The sequence below is a fragment of the Halichoerus grypus genome, chromosome 14, assembly GCF_964656455.1.
Source record: "Halichoerus grypus chromosome 14, mHalGry1.hap1.1, whole genome shotgun sequence".
In the NCBI taxonomy this organism is placed as follows: domain Eukaryota; kingdom Metazoa; phylum Chordata; class Mammalia; order Carnivora; family Phocidae; genus Halichoerus; species Halichoerus grypus.
The window spans coordinates 46,026,388-46,049,385 of NC_135725.1; the positions used below are offsets into that span (position 1 = coordinate 46,026,388).

Here is a 22,998-nt window from a genome sequence, read left to right on the forward strand (position 1 = left end):
GACAACATTCCAATGTTAGGATATGAATCAGAACTTCATTACTATACTTAACATAAGATTTTACTGGTGTTGTTTATCCATTATTTAAAAAAATTACTTTACGTTTTAGCAGATCAATTTATTCTCAGCGCTATACCAATTTGCTCACCACCTAAGTGGAAGGATGGCCACTCTTCTCATGAAAACTCCCTGAAATTCTACTGTAAAATTATCTTGGCTGATGTTTATCATGGCATGCAAAATGGGTCATCAAGCCATGGAGACAGACAGCAGGGCTTGGCAATGACTCCCCCTCATGGATCTCCATCAGCTCCTGGTCAAGTGGTCTGAAGATCATCATGTGGATCAAGAAAAATGGCCGTGACCATTCCAATGACCAGTCCTTCTGGGCCCTGCTGCTGACTTAAAGGTACAGCTCTGGTGACACAAACAAACTTTCTTCCTTAAACATCTTTAAAGAGATGGTTCTTGACCATTGTCATGTGCCTACTTAAAAAAAAATACCTGCAATTTGCTAAGCTACACATACACACACTCTCCCGTGAAAATTCAATGGCTCACAAAATCATTATGCCTACTTCCAGATGTAAATAACTGTTGAGTCCACTCTGGGATACTTACATAACGTATATTTATCAGTGTTTTACTCTGAAGCCAGGAGCTTGAGAACTTAGGAGATAACCACCAGGATATCCCCAAATTATGTTTTCCCACTGCCCCAAAGCAATCTGCTATCCACACTAGCCCCAAACACCATCCCATTAAAAAAAGTGGCAGATCTCGAAAACATAATTATTCAGAACATTAAATAAACAACCGCCACCACCAACCTTTGCTTGGGTCTCTGGTGCTGTCACCTTGACGACTTTATTGCGATTTATCATTTGCTTCACCCATCTTTCTACTTGGACGTTGAATTTCATGAAAACCACATAGCCGAAGTAAGCTGTTAAGAGAAGCAAGCTTTCCCACCACATGATAACATTATCCAGGAAAAATATGATCAGCATGATCAAGTCAACGATGTAGAAGGACACATCCCGAAAGAGTGGCCACCATGTCAGGTTTAAGATTTCTCTAGAAAACAGAGCACACATGCCAATAACAAAGAGGATATTGAACACTGCTGAGCCCACGATTGTGCCTATGCCAACATTGCTGTGAGCAATAAATACCCCTATGAGAGATGTGAAAAGTTCTGGGGCTGAGCCCCCCGCAGCCATGAAGGTGGCTCCGGCCACATCATCAGAGATGCCCAATTTCTCAGTGATGACAGTCAAAGAAGGGACAAAGAACTCATCACAGACAATGGCTAAGGCTATGAACATGTAGATCATTCCAATGACGTGCAGAATGATGGCGCCTTTTCTTCGCTCCTCGAGGGAGAAGATGTCTCTTGGGTAGTCTCCTTGGGCATGATCTGTAGTGTTCTCAGACGTGCCTTCCTGAGAAAGAGGTGGCTGTGGAGTATAATCCAGAATCCTGTCATTTAAATCTAAGAGAGTTCTCTGACGGTGACCGTGTGCCGCGCTGGGGCCACTTGCACCAACAACCTCTTCTGTGCTCTGTGTCTCTGTCTCAGAAAAGGCACTGATTGAAAATGGGACAGTGCTAATGGCTACTAGGCCCATGAGAAGGCCCAAGATTCGAACTAACTTCAGTTTTTTTCTGACATTATAATGTCTCCTGAAGCCAGACAGTGACTTCTCCAAACACCATTTCTCAAGGAAAGGGATGGCAGTGCTTTGGTGCAGATCCATCCTGGGTCTTCTTGTGGATGTGGTGGTCTTCTGATTGTAGACTCAACCAGACGGTTCTCTCATACTTTTCTTCACTTTACGGTCAATGGTGCTTGTGGGGCCTTCCACAATCAGGGGTTCTTATGCTTCACAGGAAATATTTTCGACATTTACGCTTAAAGGAAAATTAAAACAAGGAGAGGTAAATGACAAAATCACGTCTTTTCTACAAAAAGAACTTTGTGGGTATGATAAAGTCCCATCCTGTGTTTGACCTTGGGTAAGTTATGTAACTTCTCTGTGCCTCTGTTTCCCCATCTCAGAAATAAAAACAATTACAGCACCTGCCACCAAGGACTGCTTTGAGGATGAGACACTTAGAATAAGATGTGGCACCTAGTAAGCACTTAATAACAATCATGTATTTATAAACTCAAACATTTTGGTAAATCCAATGTTGGTTAGACTATGTAGATGTGTGTGTTAAATATAAAAAAATTTGTAGATGAAAATCTATCAGTTTATCCCACCTTTAATCATGTAACAACCGCCCAGTGATAAAAGATACCACTTCTTTTAGAACTAAGTACTTGACAACCAATAATTACTCACTGTGTTTTCTTTCAGCCTAATTATGTAATTCCAGTTAAAGGCACGCTTTTCTGATCTAATCTATCATTTGAAAGCACTGAGTGTCGGAGGAGATAGCACTCTTTTCCTATACACATAAAGACCTCAGCATCTTATTTTTCATGAAAAGCTTCTCCTATGTCTGATGCAGAAAAATAGCCCTTTAAAATTTTAAGTTCACAAAAGAATGTTCTGGTGACATGGACTGTCTTCCCTAAACATCTAGATATTGTTTTCAGCTAAAGCTTATTTTTAAAAACAACCTTAAGTCATGTGTAAAATAGACAACATAGTAAATCAAACAACTCCTAACAAGTAGGCTATTTCTAGAGACTCAATGTGTATTTCGTAAACAATATGCAAGCTGCAGCAATACCTCTGTCCACAAAATCTGACAAAAATAGCCCCGACACTGACTCTTCTAGTAGGTTAGATATTCAAGCAGTTTTCATTCTCTATCCCACAGAGATGGGTAAAACTAGATACCTAGACACGACAGCGGCTATTCTGAAGGTTCCTATTTAAATTTTTCTTTATAAACACTGTTGTTGCTTTTTATATCAACGATTTCATTTTAGAGGCTCGCTGAGATCATCCCAGGTGTAAAATAAGCTAATTAAACACACGCCATTTAAACACTGGGATTAGCCGCAGCTCAGGTTTGCAGAGCAGAGCAAGAACACAAGTCAAACCAGGCTAAGATGCTGCTACCCATCACAGAGATTCTCGGCTGGCTGCAGATGTCGACGCTTAGCACCAAAGATTAAGCGACTCACAGGGCTCCGGGGATTGTCACAATGCCTGGCCAGGGCTACCGGCAGGGACAGACTCAACTCCCAGGGCGCAGGATCAGCTCCAGCGAGCTGGTTCCACCTGCAAACCCGCCGCTCCACTCCACCGGAGCTGCCTCTGCCAGAGAAGTGCACCCCCAGCCGCGCCCCAACTTTGCCTTGTGTGGTCCCAAACTTTCCCTGGTGGGTTAATAGGAAAATAAAACTAAAGGACAGACGCCCCACGAGCAAGCAGGGACGCAGCTGGGGAAGGCGCTTGGCCCGCATCTCCCCGAATCGTTTGTAGGTGGTTTGGGGAAGGGGAGCTTTCCTCTGGCGTGTCTTACCCCGACGGCAGGCCCTGCCCCGCCGCGCCCCCCACCTCGGAGCCGGAAGCAAGGGTGGTTGGGGTGGAAGACGCCGGGGGCTCGGAAACCGCGACCCTGAGCGGAGAGAGTTCGCTAACTCCTTGCGGGGCCTGGGGCCCCCACGTCCACCGCGGAGCCACCTGTGAGCTTGTGGTGCAGCAGCGGGATGCGAGCCACCGGATCTGGGGACAACGACCACTGCGGCCACCAAGCCTGGAGGCTGGCGGGGACTCGGCCGCCCGCACTTACCGGGATCCGCCAGGAGGACACGCACGCGGCGGGGGCCCGAGCGCGGCCCTCCACTCGGGTCCGCCGCTTTCTCTGGCCCTCCGCCTCCCTGCTCCGAGGCCCGGTCTCCGGCTCCGGCTCGCGCTCGCCGCCGCTCTCGCCGGCCGGGGCTGGGCTCGGGAGGAGACTGAGCCGCTGCGAGCCCCGCGCGCCGCCCCTGGTGCTGCCCGGCCCCCGCCGGCCCCTCCCTCTCGTCTCTGCGCGGGGAGCGTGGCCGCAGCGCGCTCAGCTCCCGCGCCCTCTGCTCCACGCCTCCGGGGCGCAGAGGCTACGCCGGCAGCCGTCTCTTAGGAGATTTCTCCGCAGTGGGGACGGGGGTCAGGATTTGCTGGCGAGCAAGGACAGAGAGGAGAAATCATACAGGTCGGTGACGCGCCTGATTCCCAAAGCCTGAAAGTGCTGCCAACTTTGGGGTTTCTCTATTGCGGGGCACCTCATCTCCCAATTAGCTGCAAAAAGTGACAGCCGTCATCTATTTCTTTAGGAGGCTGTGTAATGTGTAATGGTGGAAAAGACGTTCAGTGAAAAGGCATAAAGGCCTGCAGGGCTGTGTGTTCAGGCCCAGGAGTCCTGCAATCTCGGGTTTGGAAGGTTGGGACACTGAAGGATCTTGAGTCTTGCGGGCTGAACTTTCATTTAATGGGTGATGAAACTGAGACCCAAAACGGTGTCCTTTTGAGTCACAGGGCTCACATGCTGGCTTCTGGACTCCCAGCCCAGTGCTCTTTCCTGACCTGTTTGGAAAGCAAGATTTCCTGGACCCCAAGAAATTGAGTCAGTGTTTTTGGGGATCAGAGGCAAGAATCTGCGCTAAAGAGTGGAAGAAGATGAGACAAACAGGTTACCCTCAGAAGCCGTTTTTAGGCAGCCCTGTGACCAAGACCAAAACTGTCAAGAGGTACCCACCAGGAAAAAAACCTTTGGGGCTTTCAGTTCACCGTTTTCTGCTCTCTTCACCCTCCACCCTCCTCCTCTTTTCTGACTTAGAGGGGGTTTCATGCCTTCCTGGGGCTGGGGGGAATGTCCTCATATCCAGAAAGCTCACTACCTTTGATTTTGAGGAAAACTCTTAGGTTCAGATCTCTATACTTTTTCTTGGTAAATCAAGGGAAGCCTTGGAAACTGACAAAGCCCTTTTTCTCCCATCAAAACCAGGCATTTAAGACTACTGTCTTACTAAGGATTTCAGGGTCCTCTTTTGGAAGTCACAGGCTGAACGTTTTTAATCTTTACTTTTTATTTTGGAAATTTCAGACATATACAAATGTAAGAGGATAGTGTAAGGAAACTCCATGGGGCAATTATCAATCCATGGCCAATCCTGTTTCATCTCTACCTCTTTTTCCTGTGCCATCATTTTAAAGCAAATCCCAGACATTTTATCTGTAAATATTTACAGAAAGCAAGGAAGCTATCAACCACTACCAGGGTTGTGTCAAAAGGACCGAAGAATCAATCAAAATAGGTTCCCACTAGGCAAGGTTGGGTCATTTTGAGCACCCAAAATTCATAATAATTGCCATTATTTCAAACACATCAAATATGATTATATCTGTTAAGTTCCTAATGATTCTAAAGCAACTCAGTTGATTGGTCACTGTTGAGGAATACAAGGGAATGAGCTCATTATTTTGAAGCTGTTTTAGAGAAAAGAGAACAACATGCATTTATTTTGCCTTTTCTAAATACAGAATGGACTTCAGGGTAACCAATTAGGCTATACTTTTACTCTGCCTTTGTCTTTATTTTCCTGGTCTAACAATCCTAATATTCTCTGATGCAGTGGATGTCTCTGGCTACATGGGGTGGGGTGGGGGTGGGGACTGGATCTTCTATACAAGGTTCTGCTTAAGAGAAGAAAATTGTAATATATTTTTATTAATATTCCTACAACTATAAAGCACCAACTCTTTATTTTTTTAGATACCTGCATAAGTATAAACATTAGCTGGCATCATATTTACCCTTTTATTAACTGATTTCTTTGAACATAGAATGTATAGGAGTCATTGGTAATTACCAGTTAAGAATGTTGAGCTCTTCTTGTAATTCTGGAGGGGAGCCTTTCAAAAATCAACAATGAATTTTAAAAAGCGCAGGATCATCCTTAAGCTAATAAGGTCTTTTTAATATAAAACTGCCAAAGGGAGAAAGGAACCAGGTTCCGGTTCAAGATGGAGACCTAAGAGGATCCTGAACTCACCTCCCCCCGCAAACGCACCGAATCTACAGCTGCATGGGGAACAACTTTGTCTGAAAAGAAAAAACAAAAAACAAAAAAGTACCCAGAAACATTGGCTGAGAGACTCCTACTTGTCAGGTAAGAGAGGCTGGGACACAGTCTTGCCAGGACCCCCACCCTGGGTGGGAGGACCGACCTTGCGGAGGGAACTCAAAACCCAGGCCTTCTCCTTGAGGAGCTGAGGTGTTTGAACCCCCTAGCAAGGCACCCCTCCTTTAAAGACCTGCACCTGAGAGACAAGTCCCCCCGAAACATTTAGCCTTGAAAACCAATGGGGGTCGCACCCACGAGCCCCGCAAGGCTGTGATGACCTGAGAAGCAGCTCTTAAAGGGCTCGCTCCGACTTAGCCGCCCCAGGGCCCAGGGCAGAAACCCTGGTTCAGGGGCGCCGGGATTTCCTGTGGGGGAGCCCCCTTGCGTGTCCTGGAGCTTCGCCCTGAGGGGCAGGCACCCTGTCTGACACACATGTGGGGGCCTACGGGGATGCTGTCCTGGGTGGGAGCCTGGCAGGCGCCCTCTTTCGCTCTGCTCCTGTCTTGCGTCGGCAGGGTCCCGCGCCATCTTCTTTGTGTTCTTCCGGTGTTTGTTTTTAATCCTAGACTTCTCCTTCTTTGGTTTTTCTTTCCTGGGTGGGTGCCGTCTCTACACTCTCCCTCTGCCACAGGCCTGGAACAATCAAAGAGCTAGTTCTTGGCAGGCTGTGCACCTCCCCCCCCTCCGAGGTGCGGCCCCCCCCCCCCCCCCCCCGCCCCCAACCCCAGGGCTCTGCCCAGACAGCAGCCTGAAACACACCCTCAGTCTTTCAGTGCAAGAGGCTCATTTGCTTGTTCTGGAGCTTTGGCCCGAGGGGCAGGCTTGACGTTTGGCATACATCTAAGGGTCTAGACCAGTGCATACCCTCTCTGTGCTCTCTCTGTGCCTCGCTACAGCTCCCAGGTATCTCCTATAGAGCCTCATACACTTGTCTGGACCCCCGATTTTTGTGACGTTTGCCAAGGACACGTCTAGGTCACTTAGCACTGGTGGCCTGTGGGGCTTACACTTGTGGCCCCGTAGGACTGTATATATTTGCATACTTTAAAAGCTGGTACCTGAGGGTCTGGCTTCTAATCAGCCTGCATTTCTGGGCTGAGATCCTCCGCTCTGGGACACTGATAGGTCTTGGCACTCCCTGAACTACAGCTACAAATAAAATAGGCTGCTTGGACAATCACAAAGGTTTGAGAGATAAGGAAGAGCTAGGACAAGGTTGAACAATAAGGTTCATCTCTTATATGAGGCCACTCCTTCCAGACTGGAAGAGTTGGCTATTTCATCTAATGCGTAGAAACCAACACAGAGAGTCAGGGAAAATGAAGAAGCAGAGGAATAGGTTCCAAATGAAAGAACAGGATAAAACCTCAGAGAAAAACCTTAATGAAAACTGCCAAAGGGCTATTAATTAATAATTTACTAAGCACCCGTATCGTTTAGATAGAAACATAGAAACATAGGATGGCATGGTGTATAATAGGATTGGTGAGTTCCCCTTGCTTCCACCCAAAATGACACCTCCAATTGGCACTGTGCCTACAATTTCACCATTAGAAATTTATTGTTTTGGGCTTTTTATTTCATATCTTTTCCATAATAAATTGAGAATTTTTAAAAAGTAAATGGCTCTAAAGTTATAATAAGCAATTCTATATTGTTTTTCACTTGATATTCAGTCTAAAGGAAAAATGTTCTAGTAAATTTCATGAGGGGAAAGTGGAAGAGAGATAGCTGAGCCAGGAAGTTGTGGGCAACCAAGAGACAACATGAAATACTCACTTTTTACTTTGTCAGTTTAACCACCTCTTTTTTCATTCTCCTCCCAACACACAACCTTCTTCCTTTCTTTCATTAAAATCCCACCCTTTCTGTTACTAATATCTGCAGGTAATCAGGGCACAAAGGAAGGATTCCCTATGCACAAAAGCAGTAATTCTCATCCTTGACTCTCATTCAATATTAGCATCAATGGAGGGATATTTTTATTTTTATTTTTATTTTTTTGGAGGGATATTTTTAAAAGACTCCTGACAATGCCCCTCTTCTTTCCTTCTTCCTTTGAGCTTCTTTTTTTTTTTTTTTTTAAGATTTTTATTTATTTATTTGACAGTGAAAAAGGGAACACAAGCAGGGGGAGTGGGAGAGGGAGAAGCAGGTTTCCGGGGAGCAGGGAGCCAAATGCTGGGCTCGATCCCAGCACACTGGGATCATGACCTGAGCCGAAGGCAGACGCTTAATGACTGAGCCAGCCAGGCGCCCCTTCCTTTGAGCTTCTTGAGGACAAGAATCAGTATCCTGCATTTCCCAGCATCTAACACAGTGCTTGGCATTTGTTCAACACATATCTGTGGCATGATTTAATGAGTTGATGGCAAATGCAGTTACTCAAAGGAGAATGAGTCCATCAGGAGGTGCAGGTTCTGCCACAGTAACAAAGAGCTCAAAACTCACAGTGGCTAGAAACAAAGGTTTTTGTTTCTTATTTATGCTACCTGTTCTTTGTGAATTTTGCCATGTCATGCTCACTCCTGACTCCAGGCTGGTCACTATCTGGAACATTGCCAGTTGCTACCAGAGGAAAAAGATGCATTGTACTCGATTTTAAAGCTTTAGCTGGGAAGTGACGCATTACTGCTGTTCAGAGATCATTGGCCAAAGCAAAGCACCTGGCCATATTTTCAAGAGAGCAAGAAGGTACAGTTGCGCTATGTGCTTGGGAAAGAAGGGAAAGATTTGGTGGCCGGCACTAATGGCTACCACAGTGGAGAACAGGAACAAACAAAGGGAACTAACATATGTTGCATAGCTGCCCTGAACAAGTTTTCATTTATCTCTTCTAGCTCATGACTTTTATCACTATTATTCCCATTTTACAGATGAAGAAACTGAGGCTCAGTGAGGTTAAGTAGCTTGCCCAATATTAAGTGGCTCTCATTTGCCCAATATTGGTTCCAACGTCCAAGTTCTTTCTACTAATCCTCCTTTTACATGACTGAGATTTTTAGTCCCTGCCTAACTAAGAGTCGCATTTTTTCCTGTTGTGATCATATCATTAGGTGATGCCTGTGGGTTTCTTTCTACCACCAGCTGGTCTACAATCTAGGATAACTTTCACTTCTTAAGAAGATCTGTTTTGCTTATTTAAAAATCACAGGCGTAAATACGAAAATAAAATCCTGATGTTCTCTGAAAAATGTTCTCCTTTGGCTCCCAACCCTGGGCCGACTTTGGGCCAACTTTGTTTTCCTTTGCGTTTGGCTCTTTTTTTGGCCAGTGGCTCTCCCCTTCCAGTTCAATAAGAACCATAAAAGCAGAAAAAAATATCTGTGGGGTTGAGGGATGTAAGTACAGACTTCTTTGCTTTTGACAGTGGTTTTTGCAATAGCACTTAAAGCAACACACCCAAATTATTGCTCTTTTTTCTTTTTCATCTATTTAGGAAATGAGAAATGATGAATGCCTGTGATTCTTACATTAGGGACAGGAATTTTTCCGGGCTTAAATGCTCAGGAAGCACAAAAATTGAGTTTCTCTTTGCAACACCAGCTCAGCTCAGGCCTCCTGGGCACCAAGGTAGGCACAGTGCTGAGGCAAGGCTTAGAGGAGGGCAGGAGCATGGTCTATTGATTCCACCAATGGACCTAGAGTCTAAAACCCTGGCTGTCTTCCTGATTCTAGCAGGGACTTCCTGAGTGACCTCCAGGGTGCCCCTGTCACTTAGGGGCTTCTTTTCCTTGCGACTTCACTGTCGCAAGGAGAGAAGGATAAATAATACTGGTAAAAGGAGACCTGCTGGGCAAAAGGCAGAGTCAGGACAGTCCACTGGGCGGGCAAACAAGGAGCACTTCTTTCTAACAGCTCAAAAAAAGTGTACACCTGCTACCTTCCTTCTTAAACTACATTCTCTCTTTACCTATCTCTGGCTCAGAATTTCTGGCCTTGAGCATCAACTTCTCTTCCATACGCTTTGACTTCTTTTCTAGTTTAATGTAGGGCAAGCCAGCAGGAATGTGCTACTGGATCTTTGGTTTGAACACTGAAATAAGATCCTTGTTTGATTCAACTCATGAAAGTAAAATGAATGCATCACTAATCATTTTCCCAGTTCAGGGGTCTCAGGGTGTTCAGTTCAGCAACACCCCTCCCCCTCCAAATAATGGATATGTGTGTGGTGGTACGTTTGGGGGTCCTGATACCTTGGGAGCAGGCCTCCCCTGGCCCAACACTGGGACTCAGTTAATAAGTCTGTCTGGTGCTCCTACTCATCAGCTCCCCAAATTAGCTTTTATCGGAATAAGAGTGATACCTTATTGTGTTAGGTGATAGAGTGATACCACCTGCCACTCCATTTTGCTTATTTCTCAATTTGTTCAGAATCGAGATGGACAACAGGTAATATCAAATACTGCAAATAGTACTACAAGGCTTATTTAAAAAAACTGCAGCTTTTTCTCCCCACAACTCCTGCTTCCTTGTCCCCAGATGTATCAGTTTTGAAGGTTTTAGCTGTTTGTTTGTTCTTCCCTAGTCCTTATCATTATGTTTCAGAGTAGTAGGCTTATTTTTTTATCTCTTCATTTTTCCTATGGGGATGTTAGCTATTAAATTCCTATTATGAAAGAAAAAGATTTCTTCCTCTTACAGTGTCCCCACACTCACTCCCTGAAGCCCTCATCTCAACATAATCCTTTCCCCATCCTTTCCACAGAGTTATGTCGCCATTTTGAATAAATTAATATTCACATCTTTAATCAACAATACATCCTTTGAATTATGCAAATATAATCATCAGTTGAGCTGTCTAGTATACGAATTCACCCCAAACTCTCTGATGGCACTGTACATTCTTCCCTCAGTATTTTCAAATGTCTCAGTTGATCTGCCTGTTGTGTGCTTCCCCCTCAGGAGACATCACGCCTGCTACCTTCTTTGGCTGATCCTCTAATTAAGGCGTTTTTTTTCTTCTCCATTTTATTTCTCTCAGAAGATTTTCAGCTTTATCATTTAACCCTTCTAGTATTAAAAAAGGCCACTTGTTATATTTTTAATTTTTAAAAGCTCTATCTTGTTCTTTGACTGTTTCTTTTCTATATACTAATTCTCTGCTTTTAGTCCTTAGGTCTAGCAGCTTCTCTTCCCTTGCTTAGATAATAAAGCCTCATAAGGCCATGGACTTTTCCTGCCTTGTTCATTACTTTATGTTCAACACCTAGAACAATGAGTGAGAAGGGCCATCTCCTAACTACACAGGATGGGGAAGGATCTTTGGAGATGTGATTGCTTCTTTAAGACTTTCAACGAAGATTTCTGTCTTCGGGGCCTATCCTGTATCCTTGCTCAATTAGTTTTCTATTGCTGCTATTAAAAAAAATAAACAACACAACCTCAGCGTCTTAAAATTTAAACTGAAAGCAGTTCTGTAGGTCAGAAGTCCAGTATAGTCTCACTGGACTAAAAATTAGGGTGTCAACAAGGCTGTTTTTCTGGAGGCTCAAAGGGAAATCTGTTTCCTGCTCATTCAGGTATTGGGAGGATTCTGTTCCATGCACTTGTAGGACTAAAGTCTTGATTTCCTTGCTGGATGTCAGCTGGAGACAGCGTTCAGTCTTTTTTTGTGGTTCATAATGAAGGCTAATAGATCACAGACGTTTTGTGTTTAGCCATTTGGTGTTTGTTTCTATTCAATCCACTTTGGTCAGCACTGCAAATCTGCTTGATACTCCCTCCCTCTCTCCTTCATCACACTCCAGTTTATTTATGTGGTATATTAGTTTCCTCTGGCTGCCAGAGCAAATTACCACAAACTTTGTAGCTTAAAACAACAGAAATGTATTCTCTTACAGTTCTGGACGCCAGAAGTCTGAAATCAGGGAGATGGCAGGACTATGCTCCCTCTGAAGGCTCCAGGGCAGGATCCTTCCTTATTTACCTCTTCTACCTTTTCTGGTGGGTCCCAGCAACCCTTGGCATTCTCTGATTAGTAGCTGCATCCCTCCATTCTCTGCCTCTTTCTTCAAATGGCCTTTTCCCTTGTGTGTCTCTCTATATCCTCTCCCCTCCTTATAAAAACATCAGTCATTGGTTTTAGGACCCACTTTAAATCTGTGATGATTTCCTCTTGAGTTCTTTAGCTACTATCATTTACAAAGACCCTATTTCCAAAAACAATCACGTTCTGAAGTTTCAGGTAGACATGAATTTGCTGGTGGGGTGGGGGTATTCAACCCAAAACATGTGTAGTTAGAGTCCAAGTCCAAGAAAACAATAAGGCTAGCCCACATTCTGACCACTCCAGCTTTGCCAATCTATGACTTGAACCTGTGACACTAAGGTATATTCTCCCGTCGCTTAGCCTACTTTAATTATTGTTTCAAGCAAGGGATTAGATTTCTTATGCCCATCACTGATCTTGAGGGAATATCATTGAGCTCTATTCCTGGAACATTATCTGTTATTTTTTTTTGGAATTCTTACTTAATTTTCCCAAATATCACTATATTTTACAGAATTCTTTATTATTGGTAATTTGGAATAGAGCCATATCCTGGGCTCATTATAGATGGGACTCCCTTTACTATATAGTTTAGTTTTGTTGATTTGGAGGCATTCAGTGAGGCAAATGAAGACATACATTAATATACTACCTTTACTGAAAGGCTACTTTTTTTATTATATAATATCTTATAGGTGGATCACAATTTATTTAACAATTCTCCAATTACCCTATTGTTGTTTTCCAATTATAAATAGCACTGCAATGGACATTGTTATATATTTACCTCAGTGTGGAAAGACCCTATTGTTTATATTGATGTATGTTTCTTGCTATTGGGAAGTCAGATGTGTCTTTCTCTCATGAACGGATTGACAAGGATGAATCTTCTCTGCTAATGCTCTTCCCTGGATATCTCTACTTCCCCCCAATAACCAGTGGTAATTTGCCTTGTAATTTATTCTACTGAGAGGACCAATGAACTTCCAGTCTTGACTTGGCCAAGTCCTTAGCAAAAGTATTAGGGAAGGGTCACTATTTTCCCTCAAATACTTCCTGTCCTGACAGTTTTCCATACTAGGCATACATCAGACTATAACAGAGAACATCCTTTATATTTTTTATTTTTTTAAAGATTATTTTTATTTATTTGACAGAGAGACAGCGAGAGAGGGAACACAAGCAGGGGGAGTGGGAGAGGGAGAAGCAGGCCTCCCGCCGAGCAGGGAGCCCGATGCGGGGCTCGATCCCAGGACCCTGGGATCATGACCTGAGCCGAAGGCAGTTGCTTTACCGACTGAGCCACCCTGGCACCCCGAACATCGTTTAATAAGAGTAATTTTCTTGATCCTTACACGGAGCTGTCCATGCAGACTTAGGACTGATAGTTAATGGCCAGACTGGTTATTAAAATACTGAAATATTTCTGTACCTCTTGGTAAATGTTATTATAGCAACAGTGAAGTTCATTCATAATATAAACTCATTAGTTCTAGTGAAATATTGTAGGATATATCAGCAACCCTTGATAAATGGCCACCTGTCATAAAAACATCTGAGAAATAGTGATAGCTCTATAGTTAGTTGGCCAAAGTCCAGTAAACAGTGCAGATAGATTGTGTGTTCTTTATAAAACTGCCTGTGATTTAGGAGAATGACCAGTTTGTCTTCATCCTGGAATTATAGTTGCTATTGAATCTAAATAGTGTTTTTTATTTGTCTCTTATAGTTACTATGTTGTAATTCTTGTGTAAGTATATATTTTAATGTTTTGGAATGTAAGTATTTATAATGAAATGTTGAATAGAAATACCTAGAATGAAAGGACAGCAAAGTTTGGATATGTTTCTCAATATTTCTGTTAAATATAATTAACAGGAATAATTTGAATCTGTGGGAGTATAAAGAAGAAATGACATCAAAATTATATTATTAAAAGGTAAAAATGTTAAACATTTTATTAGATTAGGAATCAGGTGATGGGTATTAATGAGGGCACGTATTGCATGGAGCACTGGGTGTTATATGCATTCTGAATCATGGAACACTACATCAAAAACTAATGACGTACTGTATGGTGACTAACATAACATAATAAAAAAAATTAAAAAAAGACAAATAAACAACAAAGAAATAAATAAAAGGAATCATGTTTTGTTAAATCTTATGATTTAAGCATAAGAAATTTATGATCATCATTAAGGAAAAAATTTTAAAATATCAAGGGTGAGTGAAATAATAAAAATTCAAAAGTTCAATAAAAATTCAATAAAAATTTCAAAAATTTAAGTCAAATTCTTGAGAAAGTAAATGAAGTTACTTGAAAACCCTTAAAAAGAATGGACATTTTTAGGCATGAATATTTAATAGAACTGTGAAAAAAGAATAATATCAATATAGATACATAATTATAATCTATGTTTTTAGTTCTGGCTTGTTGAAAGCATAGGTTTACTGGAGCGCCTGGGTGGCTTTGTTGGTTAAGCATCCGACTCTTGATTTTGACTCAGGTCATGATCTCAGAGTCATGAGATTGAGCCCTGCATCATTGGGCACTGTGCTCAGTGGGGAGTCTGCCTCTCTCCTCTCTTTCCCTCTGCCCCTCCTTCCTTTCCTCTCCTCGTTCATGTGCATGTGCATGCTCTCTCTCTCTCTCTCTCTCAAATAAATAAATAAATAAATAAATCCTTAAAAAATATATGTTTACTGACAATAGAACACTACTTTTTTTTAAACTTTTTTTTTAATTTAAATTTTAGGTACCAGTTTCAGTGATCTGTCACTTACATACAACTCCTAGTGCTCACCATAACAAATGCCCTCCTTTATACCCATCATCCATCTAGCCCATCCCCCACCCACCTCCCTCCATTAACTCTCAGTTTATTCTCTATCATTAAGAGTCTCTTATGGCTTATTTCCCTTTCTTCTTTTCCCCCTTCCCAATGTTCATCTGTTTCCTTCCTTAAATTCCATATATGAGTGAGATCGCATGATATTTGTCTTTCTCTGACTGACTTATTTCACTTAGCATAGTACACTCCAGCTTCATCCATGTCATTGCAAATGGCAAGATTTCATTCTTTTTGATGGCTGAGCAATATTCCATTGTATATATGTACCACCTCTTCTTTATCCATTCATCAGTCAATGGACATTTGGGCTCTCTCCATTGTTTGGCTATTTTTGATAATGCTACTATAAACATTGGGCTGCATGTATCCCTTCAAATCTGTATCTTTGTAACCTTTGGAAAAGAACACTACATTTTGGAAAACATAAATCAAGAGTAAAATTTCAATCAGTATTGATGTTTCAATTGCTTTATGTAAACACAGAATAATTTCCTTTAAATGAAAAATTCAGCCCCTTGGAGAAATTTAGAAATTGTTTTTTTCTTTTCAATATTGATCTAATAAGCTAATATAAATATGTTATAAAGAGCTGACATAAATAAGATCTGAAATGCTATAAAAAGTTTTTGTTGGTGGTGCCAGAAAGAAATGATTTCAGTGAAATATGTTGACATAAAAACTCTACTGAACTTTATACAGATGTGCTAGTGTAATGTTAAAGAGAAAATTTGGAGTTTTAACCATGATTTAAAATTTTTCTGGATATTTTAATTTGATATTAACCACCATATTCAATAATATCTGAATGACAACTAAAGATATAAAATATATATATTCTTTTTTTTATTATGTTATGTTAATCACCATACATTACATCATTAGTTTTTGATGTAGTGTTCCATGATTCATTGTTTGTGCATAACACCCAGTGCTCCATTCAGTACGTGCCCTCTTTAATACTGGTCACCAGGCTAACCCATCCCCCCACCCCCCTCCCCTCTAGAACCCTCAGTTTGTTTCTCAGAGTCCATAGTCTCTCATGGTTCGTCTCCCCCTCTGATTCCCCCCCCTTCATTTTTCCCTTCCTGCTATCTTCTTTTTTTTTTTTTTAACATATAATGTATTATTTGTTTCAGAGGTACAGATCTGAGATTCAACAGTCTTACACAATTCACAGCGCTCACCATAGCACATACCCTCCCCAATATCTATCACCCAGGCACCCCATCCCTCCCACCCCCCACCACTCCAGCAACCCTCAGTTTGTTTCCTGAGATTAAGAATTCCTCATATCAGTGAGATCATATGATACATGTCTTTCTCTGATTGACTTATTTCGCTCAGCATAATACCCTCCAGTTCCATCCATGTCGTTGCAAATGGCAAGATTTCATTCCTTTTGATGGCTGCATAATATTCCATTGTATATATATACCACATCTTCTTTATCCATTCATCTGTTGATGGGCATCTTGGCTCTTTCCATAGTTTGGCTATTGTGGACATTGCTGCTATAAACATCGGGGTGCACGTACCCCTTTGGATCCCTACATTTGTATCTTTGTGGTAAATACCCAGTAGTGCAATTGCTGGGTCATATGGTAGCTCTATTTTCAACTTTTTGAGGAACCTCCATACTGTTTTCCAGAGTGGCTGCACCAGCTTGCATTCCCACCAACAGTGTGGGCGGGTTCCCCTTTCTCCGCATCCCCGCCAACATCTGTCATTTCCTGACTTGTTAATTTTAGCCATTCTGACTAGTGTGAGGTGGTATCTCATTGAGGTTTTGATTTGGACTTCCCTGATGCCGAGCGATGTTGAGCACTTTTCCATGTGTCTGCTGGCCATTTGGATGTCTTCTTTGCAGAAATGTCTGGTCATGTCTTCTGCCCATTTCTTGATTGGATCATTTGTTCTTTGGGTGTTGAATTTGATAAGTTCTTTATAGATTTTGGATACTAGCCCTTTATCTGATATGTCATTTGCAAATATCTTCTCCCATTCTGTTGGTTGTCTTTTGGTTTTGTTGACTGTTTCTTTTGCTGTGCAAAAGCTTTTTATCTTGATGAGGTCCCAATAGTTCATTTTTGCCCTTGCTTCCCTTGCCTTTGACGATGTTTCTAGGAAGAAGTTGCTGCGGCTGAGGTCAAAGAGGTTGCTGCCTGTGTTCTCCTTTAGGATTTTGATGGACTCCTGTCTCACATTGAGGTCTTTCAACCAATTGGAGTCTATTTTTGTGTGTGGTGTAAGGAAATGGTCCAGTTTCATTCTTCTGCATGTGGCTGTCCAATTTTCCCAACACTGTTTGTTGAAGAGACTGTCTTTTTTCCATTGGACATTCTTTCCTGCTTTGTCGAAGATGAGTTGACCATAGAGTTGAGGGTCCATTTCTGGGCTCTCTATTCTGTTCCATTGATGTATGTGTCTGTTTTTGTGAACAGTACCATACTGTCTTGATGATGACAGCTTTGTAATAGAGCTGGAAGTCTGGAATTGTGATGGCACCAGCTTTGCTTTTCTTTTTCAATATTCCTCTGGCTATTCGGGGTCTTTTCTGGTTCCATACAAATTTTAGGATTATTTGTTCCATTTCTTTGAAAAAAGTTGATGGTGTTTTGATAGGGATTGCATTAAATGTGTAGATTGCTCTAGGTAGCATTGACATCTTCACAATATTTGTTCTTCTAATCCATGAGCATGGAACGTTTTTCCATTTCTTTGTGTCTTCCTCAATTGCTTTCATGAGTATTTTATAGTTTACTGAGTACAGATCCTTTGCCTCTTTGGTAGATTTATTCCTAGGTATCTTATGGTTTTGGGTGCAATTGTAAATGGGATCGACTCCTTAATTTCTCTTTCTTCTGTCTTGTTGTTGGTGTATAGGAATGCCACTGATTTCTGTGCATTGATTTTATATCCTGCCACTTTACTGAATTCCTGTATGAGTTCTGGCAGTTTTGGGGTGGAGTCTTTTGGGTTTTCCACATAAAGTATCATATCATCTGCAAAGAGTGAGAGTTTGACTTCTTCTTTGCTGATTCAGATGCCTTTTATTTCTTTTTGTTGTCTGATTGCTGTGGCTAGGACTTCTAATACTATGTTGAACAGCAGTGGTGAGAGTAGACATACCTGCTGCGTTCCTGACCTTAGGGGTAAAGTTCTCAGTTTTTCCCCATCGAGAATGATATTCACTGTAGGTTTTTCATAGATGGCTTTTATGATATTGAGGTATGTACCCTCTATGCCTATACTCTGAAGAGTTTTGATCAAGAAAGGTTGCTGTACTTTGTCAAATGCTTTTTCTGCATCTATTGAGAGGATCATATGGTTCTTGTTCTTTCTTTTATTAATGTCTTGTATCACATTGGTTGATCTGTGGATGTTTAACCAACCTTGCAGCCCAGGGATAAATCCCACTTGGTTGTGGTGAATAATCCTTTTAATGTACTGTTGGAGCCTATGCGCTAGTAATTTGGTGAGAATTTTTGCATCCATGTTCATCAGGGATATTGGTCTGTAATTCTCCTTTTTGATGGGGTCTTTGTCTGGTTTTGGGATCAAGGTAATGGTGGCCTCCTAAAATGAGTTTGGAAGTTTTCCTTCCATTTCTATTTTTTGGGACAGTTTCAGAAGAATAGGTATTAATTCTTCTTTAAATATTTGGTAGAATTCCCCTGGGAAGCCATCTGGCCCTGGGCTTTGGTTTGTTGGGAGATTTTTGATGACTGCTTCAATTTCCTTAGTGGTTATAGGTCTATTCAGGTTTTCTATTTTTTCCTGGTTCAGTTTTGGTAGTTGATACATCTCTAGGAATGCATCCATTTCTTCCAGGTTATCTAATTTGCTGGCATAGAGTTGCTCATAATATGTTCTTATAATTGTTTGTATTTCTTTGGTGTTGGTTGCAATCTCTCCTCTTTCATTCATGATTTTATTTATTTGGGTCCTTTCTCTTTTCTTTTTGATAAGTCTGGCCAGGGGTTTATCAATCTTGTTAATTCTTTCAAAGAACCAGCTCCTAGTTTCATTGATCTGTTCTACTGTTCTTTTGGTTTCTATTTCGTTGATTTCTGCTCTGATCTTTATTATTTCTCTTCTCCTGCTGGGTTTAGGCTTTATTTGCTGTTTTTTCTCGAGCTCCTTTAGGTGTAGGGTTAGGTTGTGTATTTGAGACCTTTCTTGTTTCTTGAGAAAGGCTTGTATTGCTCTATACTTTCCTCTTAGGACTGCCTTTGCTGCATCCCAAAGATTTTGAACAGTTGTGTTTTCATTTTCATTGGTTTCCATGAATTTTTTAAATTCTTCTTTAATTTCCTGGTTGACCCATTCATTCTTTAGTAGGATGCTCTTTAGCCTCCATGTATTTGAGTTCTTTCCAATTTTCCTCTTGTGATTGAGTTCTAGTTTCAAAGCATTGTGGTCTGAAAATAGGCAGGGACTTATCCCAATCTTTTGGTTCCGGTTGAGAACTGATTTGTGACCTAGGATGTAATCTATTCTGGAGAATGTTCCATGGGCACTAGAGAAGAATGTGTATTCCATTGCTTTGGAATGGAATGTTCTGAATATGTCTGTGAAGTCCATTTGGTCCAGTGTGTCATTTAAAGTCTTTATTTCCTTGTTGATCTTTTGCTTAGATGATCTGTCCATTTCAGTGAGGGGGGTGTTAAAGTCCCCCACTATTATTGTATTGTTGTCGATGTGTTTCTTTGATTTTGTTATTAATTGGCTTATATAATTGGCTGCTCCCATGTTAGGGGCATAGATATTTACAATTGTTAGATCTTCTTGTTGGATAGACCCTTTAAGTATGATATAGTGTCCTTCCTCATCTCTTATTATAGTCTTTGGTTTAAAATCTAATTTGATATAAGGATTGCCACCCTAGCTTTCTTTTGGTGTCCATTAGCATGGTAAATGGTTTTCCACCCCCTCACTTTCAATCTGGGGGTGTCTTTGGGTCTAAAATGGGTCTCTTGCAGACAGCATATCAGTGGGTCTTTTTTTTTTTTTATCCCATCTGATACCCTGTGTCTTTTGATTGGGGCATTTAACCCATTTACATTCAGGGTAACTATTGAAAGATATGAATTTAGTGCCATTGTATTGCGTGTAAGGTGACTGTTGCTGTATATTGTCTGTGTTCCTTTCTGGTCTATGTTACTTTTAGACTCTCTCTTTGCTTAGAGGACCCCTTTCAATATTTCTTGTAGGGCTGGTTTCATGTTTGCAAATTCCTTTAGTTTTTGTTTGTCCTGGAAGCTTTTTATCTCTCCTTCTATTTTCAATGAGAGCCTAGCTGGATACAGTATTCTTGGCTGCATATTTTTCTCATTTAGTGGTCTGAATATATCATGCCAGTCCTTTCTGGCCTGCCAGGTCTCTGTGGATAAGTCTGTTGCCAGTCTAATGTTTCTACCATTGTAGGTTACAGATCTCTTGTCCCGAGCTGCTTTCAGGATTTTCTCTTTGTCTCTGAGACTCATAAGTTTTACTATTAGATGTCGGGGTGTTTACCTGTTTTTATTGATTTTGAGGGGGGTTCTCTGTGCCTCCTGGATTTTGATGCCTGTTTCCTTCCCCAAATTAGGTAAGTTCTCTGCTATAATTTGCTCCAATATACCTTCTGCCCCTCTCTCTCTTTCTTCTTCTTCTGGGATTCCAATTATTCTAATATTGTTTCATCTTATGGTATCACTTATCTCTCGAATTCTGCCCTCATGATCCAGTAGTTGTTTATCTCTCTTTTTCTCAGCTTCTTTATTTTCCATCATTTGGTCTTCTATATCACTAATTCTTTCTTCTGCCTCATTTATCCTAGCAGTTAGAGACTCCATTTTTGATTGCACCTCACTAATAGCCTTTTTAAAGATTTCGACTTGGTTAGATTTTAGTTCTTTTATTTCTCCAGAAAGCGTTTCTCTAATATCTTCTATGCTTTTTTCAAGCCCAGCTAGTATCTTTAAAATCGTCATTCTGAACTCTAGTTCCAATATCTTACTAATGTCTGTATTGATTAGGTCCGTGGCAGTTGGTACTGCCTCTTGTTCTTTTTTTTGAGGTGATTTTTTTCTGTCTTGTCATTTTGTCCAGAGGAGAATAGATGAAGGAGAGAACAAAATGCTAACAGGGTAACAACGACCCCAGAAAAATATACACTAAACAAATCAGAAGAGACCTGAAACCAGGGGAAAAGCAAGGGAAAGAAAGAAAAAAGAAAAAAAAAAAAAAAGAAAATGATAAAAAACAAAACAAAACCAGAATATGATCAAATATGATCAGGCTGGTGCATAGATCAGTGCCACACACTAGATTTTGGGCGTATTTTGGTCTGTTAGAAGAAAGTGACTCCCAAAATTTTAAAGAAAGAGAAGCTTATATATGTACAAAAATAAGGGTAAATATGATGAAGGGATGGCCTATGACTGTAAAGATGAAAATTATAAAAGATTTTATAAAAGGAATTGATAAGATAAGAAGTTGGTTGAAAAAAGAAAGAAGAAGATATAAAAAAAAAAAGGGAGAGAATGTGATCAGGCAGGAGACTAGGACAAAGCCATATACTAGAGATTTAGGGTATATTTTTGTTTGTTAGAAGAAACTGTATCCCAAAATTTTAAAGAGAGAACAACTTATATATATATATACCAAAAATAAGGTTAACTACTATGAAGGGATAGAATATGACTCTAAAAATGAAAAATAAAAAAGATTTTTTAAAAAGGGATTGATAAGATGTTGGTTGAAAAAGGGAAAAAGAAAAATTAAAAGAAAAAAGAATAGAAAAGAAAAAGAAAAAAAAGAAAATTAAAAAAATTAACTTTGAAAGACTAAAGAATCATGGTAAAAAAGCCATGGATTCTATGCGCAGTATTCCCCTAGCACTGGAGTTCCGCCATTCTCATTTATTGGTAAACTTGGTCTTGGCTGGCTGTTCTTGCTGATCTTCTGGGGGAGGGGCCTGTTGCTGTGGTTCCCAAATGTCTTTGCCGGAGGTGGAATTGCCCCGCCCTTGCCCTGTCCAGGCTAAGTAATCTGCTCGGGTTTGCTCTCGGGGGCTTTTGTTCCCTGCAAGCTTTCGGTACAGCTTTGGAGGAGGAGAGTGCAAATGGCGGCCTCCCAATCTCTGCCCCGAAGGAGCCGAGAACTCGGGGCCCCCCTCCTCAGTGTGCCACCAGAGAAAAGCAGTCAGTCACTCCCGTCTCCCCGGTCTCTGGCCGCACTCCGTGCTCACCCGGCCTGTGACCGAGCGTTTCTATCTCTGGCACCCGACTCCGTGTGGAGTCTCCAAACCCAGCAGATCCCTGCAGTGCGCTCCCGCGCCTCTCCTCCCAGGGAGGAAGGGGAGTCTCCCCAGATCTGCTGCTTGTTGGGTCCCTGCTGGAGGAGCAGTGGCCCGACTGTGCCGTGGATCACAGTTTATGGCAACCCCGAGCTGAGAGCCCGCGCCTGGGCTCCGTCTCTGCAGCCAGCTTCCCTGCTCAGATACCTGGGAGCTCTGCCACGCTCAGGCACCCCCGGTCTTTCTGTGACCCTGAGGGTCCTGAGACCACACTGTCCTGTGAGGGTTCCACCCCCTGCTTAGCCACTGAAGTGACGTCCCTCAGAGGAGCCGACCTCTAGAAGTTCCGATTTTGTGCTCCGCTGCTCTATCACTTGCCAGAAGTGGCGGACGGAGGCCCCTCCCCTGCCGTCTATCCTCCCGAATATCGCCTTGGATTCACTTTTCCGCACGTCCTACCTTCCAGAAAGTGGTCGCTTTTCTGCTCAGAGAGTTGTTGCTATTCTTTTCTTCAATCTCCTGTTGAGTTCGTAGGTGTTCAGAATGGTTTGATCCCTATCCAGCTGAATTCCTGAGACCAGACGAAATCCAGGTCTCCTACTCCTCTGCCATCTTGCTCCTCCCCTCAAAATATATATATTCTTGATAACTTTATATTTACTACTGTTCATCAAAAAACATCAGAGAGAATTAGCCAATATTTTGTAAGATAAGGGAAATGAAATAATGAAAATTAGAAAAATATTTGCACCTCAGTTGGCAGCTTGTAGTGCTAGAGCTAAAAAATAGTTTGGGAATT

The 22,998-nt window shown here is 41.7% G+C and overlaps 1 protein-coding gene and 1 long non-coding RNA gene across 7 annotated transcripts in view; one reads left to right on the top strand and one right to left on the bottom strand.

Annotated features, from left to right (window-relative positions):
- The window catches only part of SLC24A2 (solute carrier family 24 member 2), a 249,579-nt gene extending 245,662 nt beyond the window's left edge, over positions 1–3,917 (bottom strand). For both annotated transcript variants that reach the window (XM_078061283.1, XM_078061282.1), the window contains exons 1-2: positions 3,757–3,917; positions 831–1,914 (exon numbers count right to left, since the gene is read on the bottom strand). In XM_078061283.1, the coding sequence (XP_077917409.1) occupies positions 831–1,760 (930 nt within the window). In that variant the 5' untranslated portion in view covers positions 1,761–1,914; positions 3,757–3,917. The remainder of the gene's footprint in view (positions 1–830; positions 1,915–3,756) is intronic.
- Positions 3,918–4,004: 87 nt separating this feature from the next.
- The window catches only part of LOC118529696 (uncharacterized), a 406,664-nt gene continuing 387,670 nt past the window's right edge, over positions 4,005–22,998 (top strand). For 4 of the 5 annotated variants that reach the window (XR_013443637.1, XR_013443639.1, XR_004914255.2 and 1 more), the window contains exon 1: positions 4,005–4,158. This is a non-coding gene — a long non-coding RNA (uncharacterized LOC118529696). Of the gene's footprint in view, positions 4,694–5,941; positions 6,116–22,998 lie in introns of all 5 variants that reach the window. The other variant, XR_013443636.1, reaches the window with a different exon arrangement.